The following is a 25,615-nucleotide window of genomic DNA, read 5'->3' as shown; positions in this document are numbered from 1 at the left end:
CACTCCTGGTAGGCAGGGAAGTGCTATTAGTTCTCTTTTAGCCAGACTTGCCCAGCAATTGTGCTCAGGGAGTGATTTCCCCCAGGAAATCTTATGTTTTATTTGAAGTCCAGCCCTCAGAAAAAAGACTGGCTTCCAAATCCACATGCCTACATTAGAAGACACAAGTTAACAATGTAGAAAACCAAATGCCTTTTTTATGGGTCTTAGAGCAAATCTGAGATCTTAATTTCTCCATGGGTACCCTAACATGCTTGAATATTAGGATATGGTTCTGTCATGGTTTCCTCTCAAAGTAACTCGGGAGAAAAACAAGAATCCCCTGATTATCTTTCCTGAAACCTACACTGAAATCTTCTACTTAAGGTAACTGCAATTTCACTATGGTTGGCTATAGCTCTTTTCCTTTATCATTGTATTCTGTTTCTTCACTTCCTATTCTTTACCTATTCCATGTTATAGTCAACATCAAATACCCTATGGAAGGTATATGTTCTGTTTACCTCTCAACAAAGTACCCTGATACACTGGGGTTTCTTTTTAACACTTAATTATCTGATCCCTTAAAGAAAAGATTGAATTATTCTTGCATCATCACAGCCTACTTGATTTCCTTTGTGTGCTGGTAAATGCGTGTATACAAATATTATATGTACAGTGAGTCTCCCATTGTCCTTTATGTACACTTAATTATAAAGCTCAATATAAATAAGCACTTTAAAATAGAGACATGTTTTTGCAGTTGTGTGGTCAGAAGCCTGAAATTCACAAAATGGAAAATACAGAAAATACATCAACTTTCTTAGCACACAGTAATACTGAGAATTGCCATATTCAGATCGGAAAGGAAACGGATAACAGTTTGGGGCACGCAGCAGTAAACATAAACAGTCTGAACTCCCCAGACTTATCTGATGCTATAACCTATAAAAGGTTTAGCTAAAACTTGACTGATCAGCTTTTAGGGATTATCCTACAGTTTTAGATGACTGTGTAAAATGCTGCATTACTGTAAGTGAAGACATAAAAGGCTGAAGTTATGCTAGATCTGAATAAGCAACAATCAGATGAACTGTTCAAGGAAAAATATTTGCTTTGCACAGAAAAATTCCTCCTTGGGAAATGAGGCTTACAGGTATGTAAGTCTAGTTATTCACATAATGCTTGTTTATGCCAAAATACGTCTCTTCTTTTTCATGGGTGAAATTAAAAGAAAAGAAAACAGAGCTCTAAATTTATAGTAACAGTTCCAGTACTAAGTGATGTTGATAACTGTGCTTAATAATCGCCAGCTAACTAATACAGTACTGGGAAATGCATCACTTTTCATGCGCATATACAGCCATTCAATGCTGCTACCCTGGCAAATTAAATTCTAACAGTTCCTGAACTGTTAGGGCTAATTGTTCAATTATTCATTCCATCTTGTGTCTCCTCTGAAGTTACCATGTAAAGTCAATATACAGTAAGGGATATTGTAATTAGCACCACTTAATGCAATGTGCTACCAAATTGACTTCTAGTTTTCCCATGACTATTATTTATTACTATGCATTATGCATTAATAAATACAAAATCAGGTTCATTATGTACAATGGCTGAATTTAAGAAATGATTGTTAATTTAATAAGAAATTAGAACATTTCTGTAATTCTCCCCAAAATGAACTTCTTTCTATAGACTTGAAAAAATAAGTATATCCCTATAGATCTACAGGCAAAAATCTTCCTCTCAAATTTCAGATTTTTACAGTAGTTTCTTTAGAAATCTATGACATTTCTGTAGAATTTTATTCTTTTCTTTCTTCACTCTGAAATTCTGTACTTTTTTTTTTAAGCATCCGAGTGGCTCACAGAGAGAAACTTTCAGAGACTTAGGCACAAAGTCTAAACAGATCAGGCAGACTTAGGCCTATCACTTTAGCCTGTTATGTCCAAATTTATATCCTCAACTTTCTTGCTCAACTTCCGCCTAATACTTGACTTACATACATTCCCTTAGTACCCAAGTTCATGCCTGCGAAGTTTCTCACGCACCTACATTTGTACCACTGGCCATTCACACAACCACAGACATCCCAGGATCATTGGGCAGTTTGATGCTTAAACCTCTGCAGTATTCAAAAGCTAAACATGCCTCTGCTTATCTTGCCTGTGGGTCTTGATCCTACAGTGGCTCAGAAAATACATAGAAGATTGACCACTCCATAAAATGCAGTGAAAAACATATGCTGATGCTTTTCCAATGGCACAGTGTCTAAAGCAGGCGGGGCCATCCATTGTGGCAGGTGTAACACAAATTAAGCCTCACACCCTCCCCAAGTGACACTGAATCCTTTCTTCTGCCCAACCTGCTGCCCTGCTTTCTGCTCATTGCCCTATCTGCCACTGTGCTGCCTGCTCCTTACCTGATCTGTCCTGTGCCATGCACAGAGACTACCCATGAGTGCCACAGGCTGGTCTAAAGCCTTCACCTGGGATACAGGGGACCCAGGTACAAATCCCTTCCCTGCTTGATTTGGATGGATTAGAATCTGCATCTCCCAGTCCTCAGGAAAGTGCTGTAACTGTGGAGTGTGCTCTGAGGCATGAATTGAGGATTATGTTTTGAAATGGGTTTTTATTTCTCTTATAGAAGCTGTCTCATTTTATAGGTAGTTAAATATAAATTGGAGCAAGAACCAGAAACCAGGCCTTCCATATGAGTGCACTCACTGAAGGCTGTAGAGCTGTTCTCACTCTCCTGGTGCAGTGAACTTGATATATTTGTTACAAAGCAAAGTACCTCCAACCATGGAGTGTGAGATGACCACCCTAGAACAGCCAATAACCCACTGAGAGAGGCAGATTCAAATCTCAGCTCCAAATCAAGCAGAGGAGTGATTGCATCCTAATGCTCTAACTAATGGACAACTGAAAGTGAAGGGTGCAACCTGTCGTTTTGTGAATGGCGCCAAAGCCCCCTTGTGAATCTAGCTCTAAGTGCTGAAGTTACTTTTTTCAGAGTCACTTAGGGTGTTATAGATGTGCTCTGAGAGCTGGGAGGGGGACACTAATTAGAGCAGCCCCAAGAGCCACTCGAATTAGAGCGCCTGAAGTGTAATGTGTATCAGTGTCCCTTCACTGAAAGCTCATTGAACAAGCTTTAATTAAAACGCCCCCACCACCATTTTTCAGTGCAGGGATGCTGATACATGCGGCACTGAAATCTGCTGGAGCAAGGTAATTACCACTTTCCAACAGACTCTGCTCCAATGCTCTGTAATTACAATACAACGGAGCAGCCTCTCTGCATGTGTATAGGTGCCTGCAAACTCTGTGAACTGGTTGTGCTTTCAGCCAGCTGGATTTGCATGGGGCAGTCTCTTCCAGGGTTCAGAGCAACAGGTTTTTTATTTGGAGTTCTCTTTTAACACAGAGCAGGCCAGTCAAAATTACCTTGATCTTTCAGTTCAGGCCTTAAAGGAGTGGGCAACCCCAAGCACACATGCCAGAGTGTGGCACCCCAAGGCATTTTGCTTGGCATTCATGCCTTGGGGAAGGGGCTGAAGCTGCACCACCACAACAGAGAACAGGACCTTCACGACTCCTCTGCTGTCTGCCCCGGCACACCAACATCTTACAAGGTCGAGGTTGTGGGTCTTTTTGGTACTTTGTCCAAAAACGTTGTGGACCCATGTTTTAGACTCTCAGTAGAAACAACCTCTGAAGGCACAGACACTACATGACTTGATAATGGTACCATAGCAATTCTATGGCAAAGCAGGGACTTGAATCCACGTCACCGAAGACCTGGGCTAGTGACTTTATCTCTATAACACCCTTCCTCATAAATGCTGAAATCACTTATGATGCAGGGAGGGTGGGGGGTGTCCAGAAATTACTCTTTCTGATGACTTTCTTCAGTTCAAACTAGAAAGCCTCCAGGAAGACTCCCAAATTAGGCGTCTATCCACAGGTATTATTTTAAGGGTGGCTTCTGTCACAGGGCATCTAAACAGGAAGTTTTGTTTAAGCTGGGGGGGGAAATCAGCTGATACTGCATTTTTGTGTAGGTTTATTATAAATTCACTGTGAAATGTCATGATGTTATGGTGATGGCCACCATAAAGATACATAAATAAAATTTATATGTATTATTATCATTATTCTTCTTATAGTTGCTACAGTGCGATAAATGTGATCAGCACAAAACTTATGCATACTAAAATAAGGGCAATCAAATCTCTCATTTGAAGACATAAATATATTATAGTAGGGTCAGGAAACCATTTATCATCCCATTCATGGTACTTCACAATCAGCCACATGTGGCTTTTCTGTTCTTAGCTGTTTTTTGCCTTTCCCTTGAAGTGACCACCAGTGGCAATATTCTAGACTAATGATTATATAATAGATTTTTTTGGCCATGTGTCATCTATTATGTTATACTCAGAGACACAAGCTTGCCTTCCTTTTACCAAAGATAACTAGGGGTGGTTACATCACACTCTCAAACAACAGAGAATAAAAGCGCCAATAGAAGCCCCCTGTGACTGACAAAGAGGGGAATATAAAATGCACTCTCTCGAAGAATGCACTGCAAGTTAGAAGATATCTCCTGAAATGGCCCCTACTACTCTCGTTGTACAATCCTGCCTGTGGGAGCTGCCCAGATTGTGAAATGTGTTTGCTCTAGAAGCATAGGGCCTTCAGGGACCTCATGAGATTGCTTAGTTCAACCTTTGCAATGAGGCTGGATCAAGTATCGTTAGACTTTTCCGAACAGGTTTTTTTTTTGTTTTTTTTAACTGTTCTTAGAAACTTTCAATGAAGAAGATTTCACAATATCCCCAGGTAGCTGGTTTCACTCTAACAGTTAGAAGGACATTCTTCATTATCCAACATGCAACTTCTTTATTGTGAATTAAGCCATAAGTCAATTAGACATCGTTTTGGTTTCTCAAAAAGAACTAAGAACAACTGAATTTATAAAAATAATCTATGCACAACTCCTGACCATTAATATAGAGAAGGAATCTCTTTTTGCGTGAAAAAGTTGTACTGAGTATTAATATGTAATGGACAAGTAGTACCTTGCTGAATCTCTCCCCCATATTAGGGACAGGAGCAGATTACGGTCAACAGTTGGAGTCAATCTAGCATGGGAAAGCAGTTCTTAAATGTCAGGATCTAAGCCCACCAGATGTAAAATCCACACTAAAATCTTGTGCATGTGAAAACACTGAAACTGTTAGGTGCCAAGCTGATGAGCTGATATGTTGTGAAGGTTTGATACATTTGAGGAAAAAAGCAATTTCCAAAAAAGAGATGTATATAAAATATAAACTGAACCCAAAACAATGACGTTCAGAAACATCATTTTAGGACACACTCAGAGATCAAGTATCATCTCCATACCACAAAGCATCCATTTCATGACACCCAAGATTGTCACCAGCGTTCCTTCTAAGCTGCGTGTGTGTGTGGCCATACACGATAAAAAATCATGCCGCGCAATAACTTTTTAAAGCCATGTACACATTGGCGTACTGATGAAGGGGTGTTGGGGGCCATGGGCCCCATGTTTCGGTCTGGGGGGACTCCCAGTGCCATAGCAAGGGGGCACTAATGCTCCCCGCACTGCTGCCACCAGCTTCGCATCCAGCCATTTGCCACCTGTCCCAATCCAGCCACAGACTGCTGCAGGAGGAGGGAAGGGCGGGCACACTGAGATACCCACACACTCCCAGCCACGATTGCTCCCGGATCGCTAAACCTTAGAGGGAACATTGGCTGTCCTGTGTCAGTTATTAAGGATGAGACCCCTTTTAGGGTTTTTTCTTGCTAGTCTCTCTGACAAGATATTCCTTCCTATAGTATCCTATTGTAGAGCATTCTCAAACATCAAGACACCATTCGTAAAGTATCATTTTGGGAAATAAAACTTAGAACACGTTCTGCTTATTATTCTCAATGCTCCATAGTATGGAGTTTCAAACTGTATATTTCCAACTGCTGTCCTCTGTCCCTCCCACTTCCTGTAGCAAAGGCTAGACATACAATAATCTATTATTAAATTGGTAAAATGCAGACTTTGTGGAACAAAACAAACAGGCTTTGTGCCTTTTCAGCTGATTAGTTATCTTCTGTAACAGATGATTTTCTTTATTGCTTTGTTTGCAAGTTAGCTACTGCTTATAATGCCGGGAGCACACAATGATTAATAATATTTTTGCAAATCCATAGTAAAGTGTACATCCCTAAGCTAAAGTTTGCCTAGCAAGGAATTAATTGCTGAAACATAGTTAACAATTATCCTACTGTTTCTGAGAGTTATTTCAGATCTCTCTTTGCTAGTTTCTTTTTTCTGCTCTTTCACATTTTGTATTAAAGTGAAGTCCAATCACTGAACAAGTAACCAAGGATGGATATTTGTACAAACTATGGCCTGTAAACAAATTATTGTTTGTACATTCATTAAGGGAAAACAATTATCTGGAACACTTTCCTCAATACCTGTTGCTATACGTGTCTATCATTTGCAACAATGCCATTTTTTATGTATAAATAACAGGTTTGGGGAAGTTCTAAAATTTTAAAATAACTAGTTAACAAAATACCTCTGTCAAACAGTCCCTTTTGGTCTGCACATGCTTTTCCAAATGCATACTGAGGACTCCTAAGGCTTACAGACATTCCTACAGACCTGTAGACAACCTATATGGATGGTTTTCCACTGGCAGAAAACAAATGGAGAAAGCCTTGGAGATCTGAAAGACACTGAAGACATAAGGGAATGGAGGGGCAAAAGATGAGAGGCTTTTGTTTGGTGATACTGCTTTATTCTTTTTAAAGAGATACAAAGGGGATAATTATAACAAGACAATGAATGCAGTCTTAATGATGATGAGAAGGGAGCAATCACTCCAAACTATAGCTCAAAGATGATGACATGAATAATTCTTGCTAATGTAAAAGAAGATTTCATAGACATTAGAGCTGGAAGGGACCTCGAAAGATCATCGAGTCCAGCCCCCTGCCCCAGGGGCAGGAAGTCAGCTGGGGTCATAGGATCCCAGCAAGACAAACATCCAATATGCTTTTGAAGGTGTTCAATGTAGGTGCTTGAACCACCTCCGGGGGCAGGCTATTCCAAACCCTGGGGGCTCGGACAGTAAAGAAGTTCTTCCTCATGTCCAGCCTGAATCGGTCACGGAGGAGTTTGTGACCATTTGACCTCGTCATCCCTTGGGGCGCTCTGGTGAACAGACGTTCCCCCAGATCCTGGTGGCCATCCCTAATAAACTTTTAGGTGGCCACCAGATCACCGCTGAGCCTGCGCCTTTCTAGGCTAAAGAGTCCCACAGCTCTCAGCCTCTCATCCTAAGGTCTGTTTTCCTGACCTCTGATCAGGCATGTGGCTTTCCTCTGGACTCTCTCAAGCTTCTCCACAACCTTTTTGAATTGTGGAGCCCAAAACTGGATGCAGTACTCCAGCTGCGGCCTCACCAAGGCTGAGCACAGAGGGAGAACGACGTCCTGGGATTTACTTGAGAAGCCTCTGTAGACGCAAGCCAGCATTTTGCTTGCTTTACTAGCAGCAGCATCACACTGAAGGCTCATGTTCATCTTGTGGTCAATCCTGACCCCTTTCGTCCGTAGTGCTAGCCAGCGTAGCACTGCCAAGCCTATAAGGGTGCTGCAGGTTTTTCTTCCCAAGGTGGAGAACCTTGCATTTTTTGGTGTTAAACACTGTTATGTTCTTGTCTGCCCATTTGCTGAGCCTGTCCAGGTCAGCCTGGATCACCCTCCTGTCCTCAGAAGAGAATTACTACCTGAAAATGTCTTTTCTCAGTCTAGGAACATAGTTCTGATGGGCTGATTAAATGGTACACTGTAGACCACCTCTACGCTTGATATTTACCCATACATAGTGCTAAATATAATGCCTCAAAGGTCAAAATCTCAGCTATTTTCTTTTCCCAGGGGTCCACTGGCTGCTAAAAGTCTAACCAATACATATCTAAATGGTACTTAGTATCCTATAACCCTGGCTGGATATCTAGAAGTAAAGGTTATTATCTGTGTAAACTCACCACCCAGTTGGTTTGCCTTGTTCATTTTAGTGTTGTCCAGTTTGAGTTTAGCATACTGCAGTATTTACACTGGACATTATTTATGGCCCAGACTCTGGTTTTGTCTCCTTTTGTTTTTATACCTGACTCTAGTGATGTTGCTCCTGATTTCACTGTTCAGTGGGGTGAGAATCAGCTGTGTAACCCATATGTCTATATGGCAAAATGTAGGGTTTTTAATTAGAGCAGCATGATTGTATCTAGGGAGAGAAAAAGACCTTAAGTATCTCTAGTTTACCCCATCCACAAGGCCAGATTATTAGCCATCCCCTGAGAGTGAATACATTAGTCCTTACATGGATGGAGACACCTACTTTTAATCCACCTCCTGGTCAACAACATTTGAATTTAATTGAAGAATAATAACGTAATTATTATTACATTTAATTAAAAACCAGCAGCCGTAGCCCTATAATTTGCCTAGTGGGAAAAAAAAAAGGATTGTCTGTTCTCCCCACAACGTTACTTAGGCAATAAACACGCTATTATTTTATCTAAAAGGTTTTCTTCGTAGGCCTCATCCTACCTTTTACAGAAAGAAAACTCAGTTAGCTCTTTTACATGTTTTGGACTTTCTTCCTTTTAATTAATGGTTGCAAAAAGAAGTTGACAACTATTTATAAAAGACTATATTGAAACTTCATTAGGCTCTCATAACTACCCACCAACAGCAAATGCTGGCTTTAATAGGTCATTGTCTCTGCCTCGGCAAGAAGCAGATTGTCACGGTTGCCAAGGGTAACTCTTAGTCTGACGCCTGTGGACAGGCCAAAACCGAACAGCTGTGCAATGCAGAGCTCACACTGAGTGTGAAATATATGGTGACCATATATTGACAACATTTAAACAGAGAAGGCTATGTTCTTCTCACCGTGGTCAGCCCCATCACTTAATTTGTATTTATAGCTGGCTTCTCTACCATCTGTGCACGCTGGCCTTCTCCACATCTCAGAGGAATTGGAGTGGCATTGTTTGAAGATCTGATTAAATAGCCAGGAAAAAGTAATCCATCATTTATAAAGGGAAATGGAGACAGTTACAATGGTGTCCCATGGCTCTTTAGGGTTTTGTCTTCATTTTCTTTTCCCTTCATTGTAAACCAATGCCAAACATAATAAACCCTGACCAAGAGTGCAGAATTTACTGACAGCATTTGAACACCTAGGTGGGAGCAGTAATGAATGATCCCATTTCCTTTAGGCTGGTCCTAGTGATAGATTAAACCACATTGCAGTGGAGGATAGCCCCTTTCCTCCAGGCTTGCACCTGTCTAAATACACTCCGCATGCATGTGATGAATGCGAGATTCAGCTTAAACCAGACCAGAAACAAACAGCAAAATGGTGCGGTTCCCCACGGTGAGGTTTAATAGCTAGAAAGTTGTTTTTCTGAGTGGCGTTGCATCTCTCTGATGCCAGCTGCCCTTCTTAAATACCAGGGGGGCTAAGTGATAGGTATATTTACTTTGACAGAAAAGCACCTTCTTAATTCCCACTTGAAGCCAGAGCCACTACTAGTCGCTTGTGATTCTGCAAAGAAAGGAGAGGAGAAACGCTCATCTGTGCATATAAACATGAAGCAAAATGCAACATGCCAGACAGACAGCAGCAGGCAGTCCAAACCTTCTGCATCGCCACTAAGTTCACGCAGACTATTGAAAGTCTCAGCACCGAGAGCACCATGAAGCATCTCATTAGAAATCATAATTCTCTCCATAGGTTTGTCCTCCAATTCTGTGCTGCCCAGGTTTCTCAGTACGCCATATAGCTGTATTCCTTGGTAGTAGGGCACAGATCACAACTAGATCCGTGTCTGCTGCACAGGGGAGCAAGCTAGGGGTTTGGGATAAAGAGCTGCCAGTTTCATATTTGGAGAGGCAAGGGAAAGAAGGTGCTAGTGGAGCAAGTGTTGGACAGCAACAGTGAGAAAATAAGGGCCAGACAGACTTCTAAGAGGTGCAATATTTGTGCTCGGGTTATTCATTCTGCACACGGGTAAAAAGAAAGGATCATTCACCCTGTTTCCATTTTTTTGTTCATTTTATGTAGATGAGTGCAGAAACCTGTGAACCAGGAAGATGAGACATACAAATACTCAGTGAGGAGTACTGTACCCTAGCAGAGTCATCTTAGTTCTATCCACAGGGAGCTAACACTTGCATTTTTGCTGTAGTGCAGCTACCTTTCATATGACAGTTTAAAGCATGACAGCCTGAGAGATCCAGGTACTTATAGAAATCAGTAGTCCTGAACACCTCGGTCATATTCTTGTTGTATTGCACTGTAACAGCCTAAACACGGTGCATGGGGTTTATAGATTTATGGCCTCTTACTGGAGAAAACTGCAGTTTTTGTTGTTTTTTGTTTTGTTTTGTTTTTAAATAAGGGCAGGATTTGACTAAATCCTATACACACACACACACACATATATATACAAATACACACACACAAAATTTGTATATATAATTGCTCATATACACTTGGCAAAAGACGTGCTACAGCATACACTGAAGGAGATCAGACACGATCATTACAGCTGTCATTAAATAATCAACAACTGTTTCTACTTTTTCTACAGTATGTTTCTACCTTTCCCAGTCCACATCAGCAGGTGACTGATTTGTTACTTCTGAGCATTTGCTTCTTGACAGCTCACTGTGACAACTCCACACACACAATCACAGAAGAAATAAACTCCAAAGCATACTTTTTCCCAAAACACAGAAATCACGTGTGGTGTTTATGCAGGTTTTACATAATCCGACTGAAGAAGTCATAAATTTACCTGGTTTAACTTCAAATACAGAAACACACAGTCCCTGCTAGTTCTGGCACAAAAAGAGGTGGCTTATAATACAAGCAAATCTCTTCATTTCAGTGTGACAGCACTATATTTACCCCCACCTTCTTCCCATAAAAAAAAATATTAACCTTTTAAATATGCCACTTTGCTATCTTGCTTATCCCAGTGAAAAACTTTGTCCCTTATCCCCTCAAAACAAATATTTTAAAACTATTTAATGTGCAGCCATGTGTATTTTCTGTCCATTCTGTTTCCTTCCAAACATCTTCTCCTCCTCCTGGCCTACATAATCCCCAGCCTCATCTCGTATATCAGCAAGATGAACCCAGTGGGCGAAAGGCAAGACACATCTTTGATTTTTCAGGCAGGGAACGTGACCTCTGCTGTCATGTCTTGGGTGCACCTAGCATCTGTAATTGCCCCAGCAAACAAGAGGCTCAAGGTTACACCAGGACAGACCTAAGCCTCCCTTCATGCAGACAGGGACCCTGCTGTTCCAAGATAAGCCATCCGGCAAACTAAATATTTTTTAATAGGACTGTAAGTGTGAAAGCAGAGGGAACAAAAATCAGAGGTGCCCAACTGGGATTTTGATGCTAATAGTATTAATTACAGATACGATTTTGTGTGTCCTTTGCATCTTACCAGGCTCAGGGATGATTAGCTGCGCACTGGTCTGTGCATTGCCAGCATCATTTTCAGCCACACACTGGTAAAAACCTTCATCTGACTTTACTAAGCCCAGAATCCGCAAGTTGCTGCCACCCTAAAGAGAGAGAAAGGAAAGGGGAGGTAGAGGGAATTAATTAGACAAAGCCATTGAATGGAGTGTACCTGACTAAGGAACTTCAGCCGCATCCTGTCTATGAAACAGCAGTGCCAACAGAGGAGCCCTCAGCCACCACTCAGGCAGGCTGGGCCTCCCGAGGTTTGGACTAAAATGCACATTCATTAGAAATCTGCTGACTCCTTTTGTTCTCTTTTCACCACTTTGTTAGCAGGGGTTTGTGCCCTCAGGGTAAAATACACTCTGGTGTAGAGGGCCAGCTCTATACCCTCTGCAACACTTTAGCCACATATATAAAGGCTTTGGTAGGCAGTACATTGGCCTTTGCATTGGGAAGGATGCAAAAGAGCCTCCAACTTTTGTTTAATAGCATTCTGAAGGTCAGGCCCTCAGACAGGGCAAGAGACCTGGAGATCGACAGCACTGGAAGGACTAGTGAACATGTGCAGCTGGTGGAAAGGATTTCAGTTCATAGCTTCTGCAGGCCCAGGCTGAATTACGTGATGGGGTGAATGTTGGATTTTTAAGAGATAATTCGCTAGGTAGAAGATTTTGTGAGAGCTAGGCCTAGGCTGAAACATTTCTTGAGTTTATGAAAGGATAATCCCCTTTCCCCATTTTACCTAAAATGAGACTTTCCATTTCTCAAGAATTTCTCATTTCTCTCTTAATGCGGTCCGATTTCTGAACGGTAAAACAAAGACACGTGCAAAGCAACATGAGTGCATGATGCCATACAAAAGCGTATGTCTTCTTCATAAGAAAAAGATGTCATGAAGTAAATTCTATTAATTATAAGATGCCTAACCTGCTTGTGAATAGCTGATCTTATTTACAGGAAAGTGCATCAATTACAAAAATGAGCACCCCAAAAAGATCTGATCCATAGTTTAGGAGGTGAGCATGTCTCATGAGCAGTTGGTTAAAGACAAAAAGAATGTGTGTTCATGGCCTCGCTATACATATTCTCACAGCCACTTGATACTAAGTAGGGACATATTCAAGGTGGGACTTTGAGAAGAGTTCAGAAGTCTCATCTCCGTCTCCATAGAAGTCAGTGATTAAACTCCCACTGACTGCCAAGAGAGCAGAATTAAGCCAATGCTTTTGAAAATCCTCCCAATCATGCTTCAGCTAGAAGTTTACAGGTATATCATGTGGGTTCACATTTTCAGTAATTTGTCCTGGTGAAAAAGTTGTGTAGACGTCAAATGGCCATTTCTACTGTTAATGTCATATAGAAACTTGACATGATTAGTATGGAGAAATTTACTTCAGATTTTACTACACTGACTATAATAAAGGTGTAGATAACTAACCATCTATACGAAACTAGCTGTCCAGGGGATCTGAACAAGATGCCATTTGGGGTTGAAAGGGCACAGGCAGATCACTAGTACACTGCAAAACTTATACCACTGTTTGGTTACTTCTTTCTTTCCCAGACATAATTTGATCTCAGAGTGGCAACTGTCTACCAGTGAAAATCAATCAGTTTCTTTGAAAGCAAAATATTGGGATTTACATCAGAGGGTTCACATTTGCAACATGCTTATTGTGGAGTAATTGCACTTTATTCCAGGGCAAAAGTGGAGTCACTCCACTCTGGAAGTGAAAATGCAGGCCTTTTGCCCCAGGCCTGTTCAACTGGCATCCCCACCACAGATAGTTTTTAGATCAGTATGCTGAATGGACCTGCGGCAAAAGGCTTGCATTTTCACTTTTAATTCCTTTGATTACAAATGCCATTTCACAGGGAACCAAAAGGACTGGCACACTTCTGTGAATTCCCAATAGAAACATGAATTCTGAGCTCCCATGTAAGATCTTCACCCTTCCCATTCAGTCTACCTAAAAATAATCCACATTACAGTGCATCTTGGAATGAGGAGCTTCCATTTTTTAAATCCCTGCTTCTCCTTTGTCCTTATTTATTCTGATTGTTACATTGTGGCATACCCCCTCTTTCTGTAATTTGGAAGAGCATCTATTTTATAGAGATAATCAAAGTATCAGTAACTTGTACTCTAATCTTTGTTCCCCTAACTTGACAATTGTCATCTTCCTATTAATATTTCTTTCCATTTGTTCCCTTACTAGCTACCTTGTATCTCAGGGTGTAATTTCTTTGGAAGAGGGACCTATCACATCTTGTCCATAAAGCACTTTAACATGACTGTAGCTATGTCAGTTGCATGTGATTATTACTCTTATTGCTAATTTAATTAGACGTATGATGCAAAATCTATGGTTAATTCTATCTCCATAAAAAAGACTAAACAAAAATCTAAACCACCACTAAGTGTAGAAATAAGGACTGCATCCAAATCCCACTGAAGTTAGCATGATAACTTCAAAGGTCTTTGGGTGATGTAATTTTTCTTCTTTCCATCAGACAGCAGGAGAGAGCTGATCTGTTCTGCTTAGATGTTTCTTGTTTGTATGAAATTACTAATGGCGAAACGTCCATTATGAAAAGAGTAAATAAAGAAACAATGAAAACATGCTGAACAATCAGTCGAGCAGTGCACCGGTAACGGCAAAAGGTCAGATAATTACCACAATCTGAAAATAATCACTAGGAATCACCACTTCTCCATTCTTGATCCAATCCACTGTAGGGACGGGCTTACCAGAGACAGCACATTCAAACTCAATATCCATACTCTCATACGCATAGAGGTTTGAAGGACGAATTAAAAACCATGGAGGAACTGCAAGGAAAAAAAGGGAAATTAGAACAAGTTATGATTGGGAGCGAGTGTACATCCAGTAAGTTGATAATTTCACTAAATCTATAAAATATTGGACAGGAATAGAAAATATATCTGTAATTCAAATGATCCCCCTCAACCTTAAGCTCATTAAAGAGTAAATACTAAGGAAAGCATTTATTATAGTGAATCCTGTTATAAAGTCTCTGTTAACAAGTGTATGTTTCTTTCTCCAAGAGGAAAGATCAACAATTTAATTTGGGGGGAAAAAAGAACAGGTACAATTTATGCAAAAAAAACATGTATACAAAAAAAAATGTGATGAAAAGTTCCCTGAATTGAATGAATGAGGGGTCATCCACTAAAGTTACCTGAAAATGTATATATAGGAATGCAGGTTGAGACAAACACACTGGCTAAAGTGGCTATCGATACAGAACAAAGTGTGTTTTGACCCAAGACATTTTCATAGAAACTAGTAGGACTAATGATTGAATTTAAAGAACATGAGGAGTTAATCAATAAGAATGATATGTGTCCATGATAATAGGAAGAAAAAACACGGTGGATTATCTTTGCTGAGGACAAATTCTTATTAAGCTAGTAATTATCTGTTGCCTTGTATTACTATAATGTATTCGCACTTTTGCTGTATGCTATATGCTATGCTAATTTAATTTAATTTCATCACTACCATAATACTAGTATGATGGAAATTGGCAATTTGAGGAAAACAGCTAATAACATCAAATTTCTAATGAGCCCCCACCCACCACAGAAAAAAAAATCACGTACAGTTCATCAGCTTTTGCAAGGGAACAATGTTCACTTTTTGAATATTCATATTCATAGCTGCTAGGAAGCCAGATTAGATTAATTTTTAAGTAGCACCCATGACTTTTCATTTGACACAGAAAATGGAATTGTATTTCTCAAGTAGCCATTTTGAATATTTGACTTATAATAGCTTCGTAGCCAGTGTACAAAAGTTTGTTAAAAGAAGTTGAAGGTTGAAGAGACAAACATTAAGAAATCAGAAAATGCCTGAATTAAGGTTGTCCTTGCATGCTAAATTCAGAGCCCTTATTTCAATGCATTATAATATATTAGTATCTTAATTACATAAATAGTTTATGGTGGGAGGCACCAGTCGCTCATAGACTGTGAAATCTCCATCCTTGGAGGTTTTTAAGACCTGAGTAATCAAAGGCTTGGCTGAGATGATCTAGTTGGGGATGGTCCTGCTCTGAATGGGGGGTTGAACTAAATGACCTCCTTCAGTCCCTTCCAACCCTAATTTTCTATGATTCAGTACTGTGTTTTATCCTTGCTGTTCAGCATGTTGTCCCATGCCTTGCTTCCTTCACATTATTCAAACCCATCTCTGAAGACAGAAATATTCATTTCCTCATACGTTTTCCTCTGGTTCTAAATACTACAGTATCTGTGAGCTTCTCCATCACTAATTTACCTAGGAGGTAAGGGGTAATATTATCCTCATTTTACAGATAAAGAATTGAAACACCAAGATACACAAATAAAATAAAGGGGGAAAGTGTCCATTAATTTTAGGTGCCCAATCTGATATACCTGGGTTCTGACTTTTCATGGTTTCTAGCTTTATATAAACTGTAACATGTTCTACATGCAGATCCCAATGGTTTTTGCTGTAATGTAAGTACCTACCACTAATACCAATCAAACTGCAGGGTCTCTAGCTGGGAATACAGAAAGACACCACATGATTAAAAGCAATCTTTAGAACTTATTAAGTGATGCGTCCAATATCACACTGGACTTCTGTAGCAAATTCAGTGGTAAAAATCCATGTCTCCGAGATGGCATTAGATTTCTTTTTCAATGAGACCATCTTTTCTCTGTCTATAATCCCTAGCCTCAGTTCCTAAATACTTCCCAACTTTGGTAACAAAAGAAGTCAGGGTCTGACACAAAATACACTCCTTAATTACACAACCTTGATTAATTCCCTTCAACCTGTGCACTGAATCAAGCAGACTCTACAGGGAAAATATGATCATTTAATTAAAATGTAGCATCCAGGTGTATATGAATAAGGGGGTGGATTTGATTGTACTAGTATTTGTAACTTTTGAGTACTTGACTTAGCAACATTAACCTTCTACGGCTGCAGTAATTATTATTATTATTGTAAACCAAGAAAATGCCTGAAATTCCACTATACATAACAATGTTGCCTCCCATATGGTTTCTCTCAGGGGTCAACAGTACAAATGACTGCCACATGATTTAGGAGAATAACTGATACCGACTGTAAGTTGTCCCATCCACAAGGGAAAGGTCCTGGAGCAATATAAAGCAACATTTGCCAGTAGGTTTCTCATCTATTTGCTGATGTTAAAGAAATGTTGAGATTCAGAAATTTTGGGCTCTGTTCTAGGTTCTGAAGAGTTTTACTCCAGGTTACAGTTCCTCCTGTCCTTGGCCCCTCCAGCCTGTCCTTGTCTCTTGCCTATTCCCAGCCTCTTCCATGAAAACCATCCCTCATCTTCAACATACTTAAAAGCAAACAGGCAAACCAGAAACAAATCCCACAATCAATGCTCCAGAACTAGGGCAATGAAGGTTTATACTTCACAGAAATGAAGACCAGACTGGACCTTAAAAATCATCCGGTCTGACCTCATGTATATCACAGACTTTAAATTTCACCCACAATAAATATTCTGTGTCAAATCCAAAGAATTGATTAGATTTTAAAAAATGGAGGGAAGGCAAACTTAGTTAGCTGGGATTCAGATTTTTCTCAAAAACTAGTCCAATGGTGAGGAATAACCTAAGGCAGAATCTAAAAGCTACCACAAAACTTCCTCGCTTTATATTCCAAGTACACAGCATAATTTTTAAGCCACCTTCATTAATAAAAACAAGCAGCAAGAAATTCAACTTATATGGACACATATGTGTATACTGCTTGTAAGAACATATTATACTATTCAGATATGTATGAATCCACTCCAGATGAAAGGAGAAAGAAGAATTGAATGAGCAAACAGTAACATTTAATTCACTACCAAAAGGAAATCAGATTGTCACGGTGATAACACAATAGAACAGAGTGGATAATAGGTTCTTCACTCCGGCCTCTTTGTCTCTCCTCCACCTTTTTCTTCTCCTGTTTCTCCCTCTCACTCAATTTTTAAAGAGAACCCATATCCAAAAATCAAAACAGGAGAATGGACATAATCCAATCACATGGGACATAAGCAAGCCTGGAAGTCTCTTACATGCTGGATTGCAAAACACAGAATGAGAGTATTATGCTTTGGAATACATTTATCAAAGTAAAATTAAAAAAAAAAAATAGCACCATTGCAACAGGGATCCAGAGGCTCCTGTTGCTCTAGAAGAAAGTGCAGCAGGCCAACCTTGCCATGTGGGCAGCAGTTGGGCAGGAAACTAGAAGCTCCAACAAAAGTTTGAGGCCTAAGGGTATCAAGTGTTGCGGTGGGATCAGGGTCCCCTCCAAAATGACCAAGTACCACCTGCAAGGCAGGAGGGCACAACTACAGTTCATGAGGCAGCTTCTGAGTCCTGAGGCACTAGCAGGGCCAGAAGGACAACAGTTCAGTGCCCTACGGGGCAAGACAAACAGACTTGAGGCTCACTTGGGGCCCCTGGGGCAGCCTCACTATACTCCATAAGAAACATCAAAGCATGGCAACCGAGGTTAAAAAGGGAGCCAGAGTGGGGCAGGGGCCATGTAGCTACCAGAGAGTATTGAGGCCACCCCGGGTCTTGATCCTGCACAACCATCTACTAGCTTTTTATTCTATGTAAGCTCATTATGCCCAGCTTTTTATCACATTTATCAAAAACATGGGTGTCATGTACCTGTTTCAGACAAGGTGCTAACTGTATTTACTCAAATCTAACACTATCCTGAATTCAAGGTAACCCCCCCAATAATTAGATTCCACATAAGGGGGAGAAAAAAATGGTATTATTTTAATAAGCAGTATATACTGACAAAAACTATAGTAATACCAGTAAGCCATAAATTCAACATTAGCTTCAATTCAATTCAGACATCATCTCAACTCAATCTGTATTAAGTTCTATTCAGATCATGGTTGGTGCTACTCCTTTTTTAGACCTGACAACTTAGGACTGGGCACTTTCACATGCATCCTCTGGCATTAAATGTCTTGTGAATGAGTCACTAATATTCCTCTTTTATTTAGCAGTGCCCCAGGTCCCCATTTCCACACAGCATCAAACCAGTCATTCATCAGTTTATTTGACATCCATCCTTGTTTCTGGCATGTAACCACTATTCCTGGTGGCAATTTTTATTTTGGCAGGGTCCTGCATTTCAAAATCACATAAGGTGGCAATTTTCTCCCATCTGCCAATACTGCTAACATCACTGTAATTTGCGACTTTTCATTTCCTGTATTTCTTATAAATATGGATTTTGCACCTTTTTTCATGGACGATGACATTGCTTTGCATGTCAAAAGAGATTGGAGTCTCATCAGTATTACCTAACTGGCCCAGAAAGTGGGCATGAGTTTTGCATAGCCCAATAATATACCGCTGGAATTCAATAAGTTTTTCACTGCAGTCTGATGGCAGCTTTTGGGTAAGTGATCTTCCTCACCTCAGGGTTAAGCCACTACGTCACATCATTTGAATAAATCATGCACTACTTGTTTTGAACTTTTAAGGGGAATTTCTTGAATGTACTCGAGAACTTGTTGATCAAACTCAGGAAAACACCCTTGGTTTGGACTCCCACATGTTTTCTGTGTGGACTTAGCATGCTTGTGTTTTCCTTTTAATTGTCTCTGTTGATGCACATTTGCTTGAGTAATAATATACTTTCTTCCCACCTCAAAAAAAACTTTTTTCAGCATAATTTATAACCTTCATTTTAAATTTTGTACCATATCTGTGACTCATTCCTTTAGGTATCTTCTCATGTGTACAGCTACTTTCTCTTTTTTCTACATGGTCTGTCATGCAGGTTTCTCTGCCACCGCTCACCCCACAGAATTTACCGTACGTTTCTATGGTTTTAAATTTTGGCCAGTTGGTGATTATCATGCCCCATAATCTGCTGCTTTCCCTACTATTGTGCCAGGTGCTCCCCTGACACCTGCCCGTCTGCTGTGTGCCTTGCTGTGCATCTGTCGGGTACCTTGTCACATGCCGGTTCCTTTGCTGCTGCTAAGTGCTAGATCATGGTGGGTCCTTCACTGCCACTTCTGGGTCCCTTGTCATTTGCTGGATCCCTTATCAGCATCCATGTTTTGGGTCCTTCGTCATTGCCGCCAGGCCCTTCATCATGGCAAGCTGGCTTCCTTGCCTCGTGACAGGTCCCATCCCACCACTGCTGGATTCCTTGCTGTCACTGCTAGGAGCTTCACTGCATGCTGGTTTCCTCTCAACCTCCCCCTGGAGCCTTGCCATGTACCGAGTCCCTCACTGCACTGCGGTCAGGTCCCTCCCGGCTGGACTCTGGAGACCCCTCCTCCCTGAGTGTTGGCCAGTCCTTGCAGGGGTCCCTCCCTGCTGTGTGCTGGCTGGGCTTCCTCCTCCCTGTGTACTGGCTGGTCCCTGCAGGGTCCCTCCAAGATGCATGCCTGCCCAGCATCTCCCCGCAGCATGCTGGGTACCTGGCAGGCAGGTGATCACTCAGGTCACTCCCAGGTGCTGCCTGGCTGGCGGGTGCTGAGGCACCTTGGCATGCACTGGCCAGGCTGCTTGCATGCAGCTTGAAATGACCAGCCAGGGCCCCCCCCCCCCCACAGCATGTGGGGTTTCTGGCCAACCTGTGCCGAGTTCCTCTGAACTGTTGCTCAAGCAGCAGGTGGTGGAGCAAGCCAGCACACAGACAGGGAACGGCCCAGGCTGCCAGCTCCCACCACCCTGACAGTAAATCAGAGCAACCCAGCACGTGCTGGCTGGAAACCCTGCACGCTGTGGGCACAGTGCCTGGCTAGTGCCTACCAGGTCATTTTGAGCTGCATGTGGGGTCTCCAGCCAGAGGTGCTGAAGCAACTCAGTGCACACTGGCAGGCAGCAGCTTGACGTGACCCTGCACTGGCCAGCCAGGCACTCTCTGCTGGCTGGCCATGTGCATTTTCTGCTTTCCGGTAAGTTGTAGGAGATCATAAGATGAGGCTTGATTTTCCCCATGTCTTCTAATCAAGTAAATATGGTATTTTAAACTTCCATCAATCACTTAGTCACAGTGATAAATAGATTCACCTTGTATCCAATTTCTAATCTCAGCTCCTGAGCAGCTCAGCTTGCTTCCTGTGAGTAGTAGTTATATTTGCTTGCTAAAAGAAAGTCAGCAAACACTTCCCCATTCAAGTCAGGACCCCTGAATCTGTTTTGAATTAAACTGGAGCCAGACTTCTACCTCACCCAGATTTCTAGGGGATGAACACCGGGAAGGAAAGCCCAGGGCTCACTCGACAGAATACTCTTTTTCAGAGGTTTTAATCTCTGCATGAGCTGACAGAACTGTGCAACTGAGCCCAGAACGGCTGGTTTTGGTGTCAGCTGCACTTGTGATTGGAAACCAACACTCAATTCTGGATGAAGTATCCGTGAATGAAGATCTGGTTCCTTTTCCCTTCTAGCTTCTGCGCTTTACCATGTAATAAGATTTCCATTTTTTCACTTTCTCCACCATTTTAAAGTGACCTACTGGGATTCATTCCATCACATTTCACATTTATAGAGAAGGTCCAATGGACATCTGACAATGGGTGTTTGTTTCCATGAACCAGGAATATTCATTACCACATAAGAAATGAGTAAACTAGCAAGGATGTGTTTTCTGCTGGGTTGATAAATTGACTGGACCACAATAGTTTATCAACAGCTCTTCCACTGACTCATTTGTTTTTGCCTTGGGCAAGTCACCAATTGTTCTTGTGTTTACCTATCAATGTTATGGAGAATCATTTATTTCTACTAAAAAGGAACAGTTAGAGGTTTAATTAATGCATTTTAGAGTTTGAGATGAAAGCAGTTCTAAGTGCAATTCTACAAGATCTGTTGATAGTTACTTACCATTATTCCTATTACTAAAAGTCCCATTTTAGAAATACCTGTGCACTGGTTTTCATTTTTAGGGTAAATAGACTATGTTGTACGTATGGTGAGAGTAAACCTGCCCATTTTTAAATAACCTGTATAAACTTTGGTTCTGTGAATGATTAGGTGAATGAAAAAGAAAGGATGGATAGGCATGGGTAGTTGGCAATTTCTCCCATTTTCATACCATAACAGATATCTAAGGAGCACATTTTTTCACCAAGTCCCAGAACCGTGCTTGAAGTTTTAAAAAGGAAAGTGGGTTATAAAATGAATGTTAATACCGCTTTGAATTTTATTTTTGCTGCTGTCACTGTGCTGTGGGACAATGTAGCAGCGTTGTTTCAAACAGAGCATCAGCAGTACTAAGGTGATATATCAGGTGCATGGGGGGCATAGGCCTCACTGGAGCATTAGTAAAACCACTGATTAATGCATATTCAGCTTTAAAAAAGACTCTGTTAGAAACTTTAACCAAAATAGGTATTGCCACATATTGCTTACCTAGGCAGAGGTTAGACTCTACTGAAAAAGTCTGATTAAGTGAGCTCCTCACAAAGTCAGTAGATAAGAGTGATGGTTAATACTGGGCAGGACACAGAAAATATGAATGGGATTTACAGGGATTATAAAATGGCCTGGTAAACATGTTTTTCTAGGAAGAAAGATGTATGAGGAAAGGCTGAAAGAACTAGGGATTTTTATCCTGAAGAAGAGAAGACTGGTGGGGGAATTAGATAACAGCCTTTAAATACCTGAAGGGTGATTACAGAAAGGATGGAGATGGCTTTTGCTCTGTAGATGTAGGGGGCAGGACTAGGAGCAATGGCCTCAAGATGCAGCAAGGGAAATTTAAGTTAGAGATTAGGAGGAATGTTTTTCTCTATGAGGACGCTTAAGCACCAGGCTACCTAGAGAACTTGTAGACTCTTCATCCTTGGAAATTTTCAAGAGCAGGCTGGACAGCACTTGGCTGGGATGGTTTAGTCAGGAAGTATCCTGCCTTGAGCAGGAGCTGGACTAGATGATCTTGTGAGCTCCCTTTCAATCCTACCCAGGGGAGATATTGCATTACCTAAGGAGAACGAGGTATGATGTCCCACGGAGATGTTTTAGAATTTGGCAAACTCTAGGATGTGGATGTTGTAAACTAGAAGCTGACTTGACTGGAGATTCAGGAAACCCCTGGTACTTTGTACTAGTTTTAGGGGAAACATCTGCAAATGATGCCTGTGCCTTACCACAAGTATCCAGGCTTACACCTCATCACATACTGCCCATGTGAGTTAATGCTTAGGTGCTTCATTGGTACCTAACCTGGCCAAGTTTTTCTTATAAGAACCAAGTCTGTGGTCATTCTTCCCACTACAACAAGGTCTTCAGGGGGCACAGGGTATTATGGGGCCTCATCCAATTCACATATGCAGCAGCACAAAAGAACTTAGTTTATTATTTAAAAAGGGAATTTGACAAAAGATACCAAAATACACTGGTTTAATCTGAAAAACTCAGTGCACTCTCATGCTCACTAAATCTATGCCAGCATTTCAAGAAACCCTGTCTGGTGACTGTGCAGCACAGACAGGGTTTACTTAATCTGGTAGTTAGAAAATAGGAGTGAACTACTAGGTTTGTCTATGTCCAGTGGCGCTTTAAAAAGGGGGGATGTCATCTGCCATTCATTAGGACTGAGTCCTGTATCTTCTCAGACAGAAAAAATGAAGCCCTGAACACTACCACTGCATATTCCTAATGTGTTTGGAGGGAGGGGAGTTATTTGAATACTTAGTGTAAATCGGTTACTTAACATTGAATCATCACAGCTGCTGAAACAACCAATTCTACAATGAGTCATCTTTGTCATCATGATATGTTTGCTAGAGATGCATTCCACCTGGCATGAGGCACAGGATCTTAGATATAAAATGCCCTTTCTTTAGAAACAGTAAAAATACTAGGTTTATAGACTTCATAAATGTCCTAATATGGCAGGATGACAATCAAAAGAGGACAAGTTCACAGTCTGTAGTTAAAAGTTTATATTAGCTACATTTAAAATAATATTTCCTCAACTCAGTGGTATTGGATCTGGTTCTCTTATTTTGGTGATTTAACTGTGCTGCACAGGCGCCTGGACTCTAAGTTGTCCATGGTAACTATTCCAATTCAGTATATTGGATACTTATTCTAGAAAAAAAGTCAGCAAAGTTAAAGGCAGAAAGACTGGATGAATCTACGTAAAACAACCTGTTAAGACCATGCTAGAGAAATAGAAGTAGAATAAAACCAGCATTTAATGGAAAATATTGTGATTTGGTAATAAGATCTAACTGGAGGACAAAACAAGGAGAAGTTGGGCTATTCTGTCCATTATCCATTTCTGGGTTTCTTAAAAACAAAACAGAACAAAACAAAAAACGTTGAGGAGGAGGAAGGAACCATGAAGAATACAAATGAACTGAAAGGAGTGAGTTCTACCATCATGGCTGCCACTCACTGGGCACATCTACACAAACCTCTTGCTCCGCAATAGCGTGCCAGTTAAAAACCATGCTAATATGCTACTGCACCATGTTATTAGGCTATTGCACAGTAAGCATCAATAAAAACCCCATGAGCCAACACTACTGCCCAGTAGTGCAAATTACCGTGCATTGAAGTAGTACTTGGTTAACCCAGTCCTAAACTTAACGTGCAGTAACTAGGGCACATTAATGAACATGTAGATGCACTCTCCGTCTCCTACAACCACTGGATCTTCAAGCATCCTTAATGTAAAAAGCCCTTCTGATCAAACCAGGATAATGCAAAGGAGGAATTGGTGGCATCATAACCACTTCTACCTTAGGCTAAATCCCAGTCACCACCTAGACGGTGAGATTTATGTTCCTGTTCTTACCCACTCCTTGTATGTCGTTTTTGTTTCCACGTGGTTTCTTTTTCTCATAGCCTTCTTAACAAATCTGGCTCAGCCAATCAATACAATCTCTCTTGCAACTATTTTGTGAGCCTGTGACCACAGAGGCAACTAAAAGCAATGGTATAAATTGGTTCAAGTTTTCCTATTGTTAGGAAGCCCTGAGCTGCTCCTGTGTTTCTTCAGCAGCAAGACTGCAACTGAGGGTCGGAAGGTGGATTTACTATCTTAGCTTTGTCTCCTTGTTTTATGTCTTTGTTTTCAAGGAACCAGAATCAGACTTGACAACAAAAGCAACAGCAGCATCAGCGTCAGGCCTACTCAACTAACTACTTCTCTTTTCTCCTGCAAAGAAGAATTATTGCTACTTTAATATAATCACATAAAACAATTAAACAGGGTATTTTCCATATAAGAACCCTGTACAGATAAAAGGAAAGGGGAAATATCTATTTAAAAAAACAACCCTCAATGGCTTTATATCTCAAATAGTATGATAGTTGTTCTCTTCTGTTAGATCTTTAATAACAAATAGTTTAAATGTTTAATGGTGGGTGTTGCCTAAACAGACTATGGGTTCTGAGTTCAAAACCCAAGGGCTTGTTTTATTGTTTAAGTTTGTACAATGTCAGGGTCAAATGAATAACCTTTGACTCTGGGCCTATTAATTCCATCCAAAATAAGTTGACATCATTTCTTAGTTGAGCATCACCTGTTAGAATATAGAAGCTTTCTGCTGGATTGTAAACCAGTGTAAGATGCACACTCGAAGCAGGCACACATGCTATCAATGCAAATAAACAAACTCTGGTGCAGTGTGCACCAGAGTTTATTACTCCTGACTACATGTGTTCCCAGGACTGCAACACACTGAGCTGGGTCGGAGCAACCCTGACTGGCAGGACTTCTGTGGGGTCAGCCTGCCGGCCTGGGGCTGCTCTGACCCAGCTCAACATGCTATGGAGAGGCTGGCTGGGGCACGAAGGTGCTCCAGTGCAGGGCTAGCTGGCAGGTAGCTCCCACACAGAAGCACCATCATTCCCCAGTCAGCCCTGTCAGAGTCTGCATGTGCGTTGCAGCACACTAAACAACGCTGCCACAGGCTTGTACTTGTATTTACAAGTACTAACCGACAGTGGAGTTAATTCATTTAATGTGTTCTAATAGGGCCACACGTGTAGACA

The 25,615-nt window shown here is 41.0% G+C and overlaps 1 protein-coding gene across 2 annotated transcripts in view; it reads right to left on the bottom strand.

The window, feature by feature from the left end:
* Positions 1 to 25,615, bottom strand: part of DCC (DCC netrin 1 receptor) — a 1,013,322-nt gene that overhangs the window by 408,273 nt on the left and 579,434 nt on the right. For both annotated transcript variants that reach the window (XM_090037801.1, XM_090037802.1), the window contains exons 6-7: positions 14,265 to 14,419; positions 11,564 to 11,684 (exon numbers count right to left, since the gene is read on the bottom strand). In XM_090037801.1, coding sequence (XP_089893927.1) covers positions 11,564 to 11,684; positions 14,265 to 14,419 — 276 coding nt within the window. The remainder of the gene's footprint in view (positions 1 to 11,563; positions 11,685 to 14,264; positions 14,420 to 25,615) is intronic.

Source organism: Crocodylus siamensis, chromosome 3, assembly GCF_052110815.1.
Source record: "Crocodylus siamensis isolate JL-2025a chromosome 3, ASM5211081v1, whole genome shotgun sequence".
Classification (NCBI taxonomy): Eukaryota; Metazoa; Chordata; order Crocodylia; family Crocodylidae; genus Crocodylus; species Crocodylus siamensis.
The sequence above is the reverse complement of the archived record's forward strand: the minus strand, read 5'-3'. Positions and strand labels throughout refer to the sequence as shown.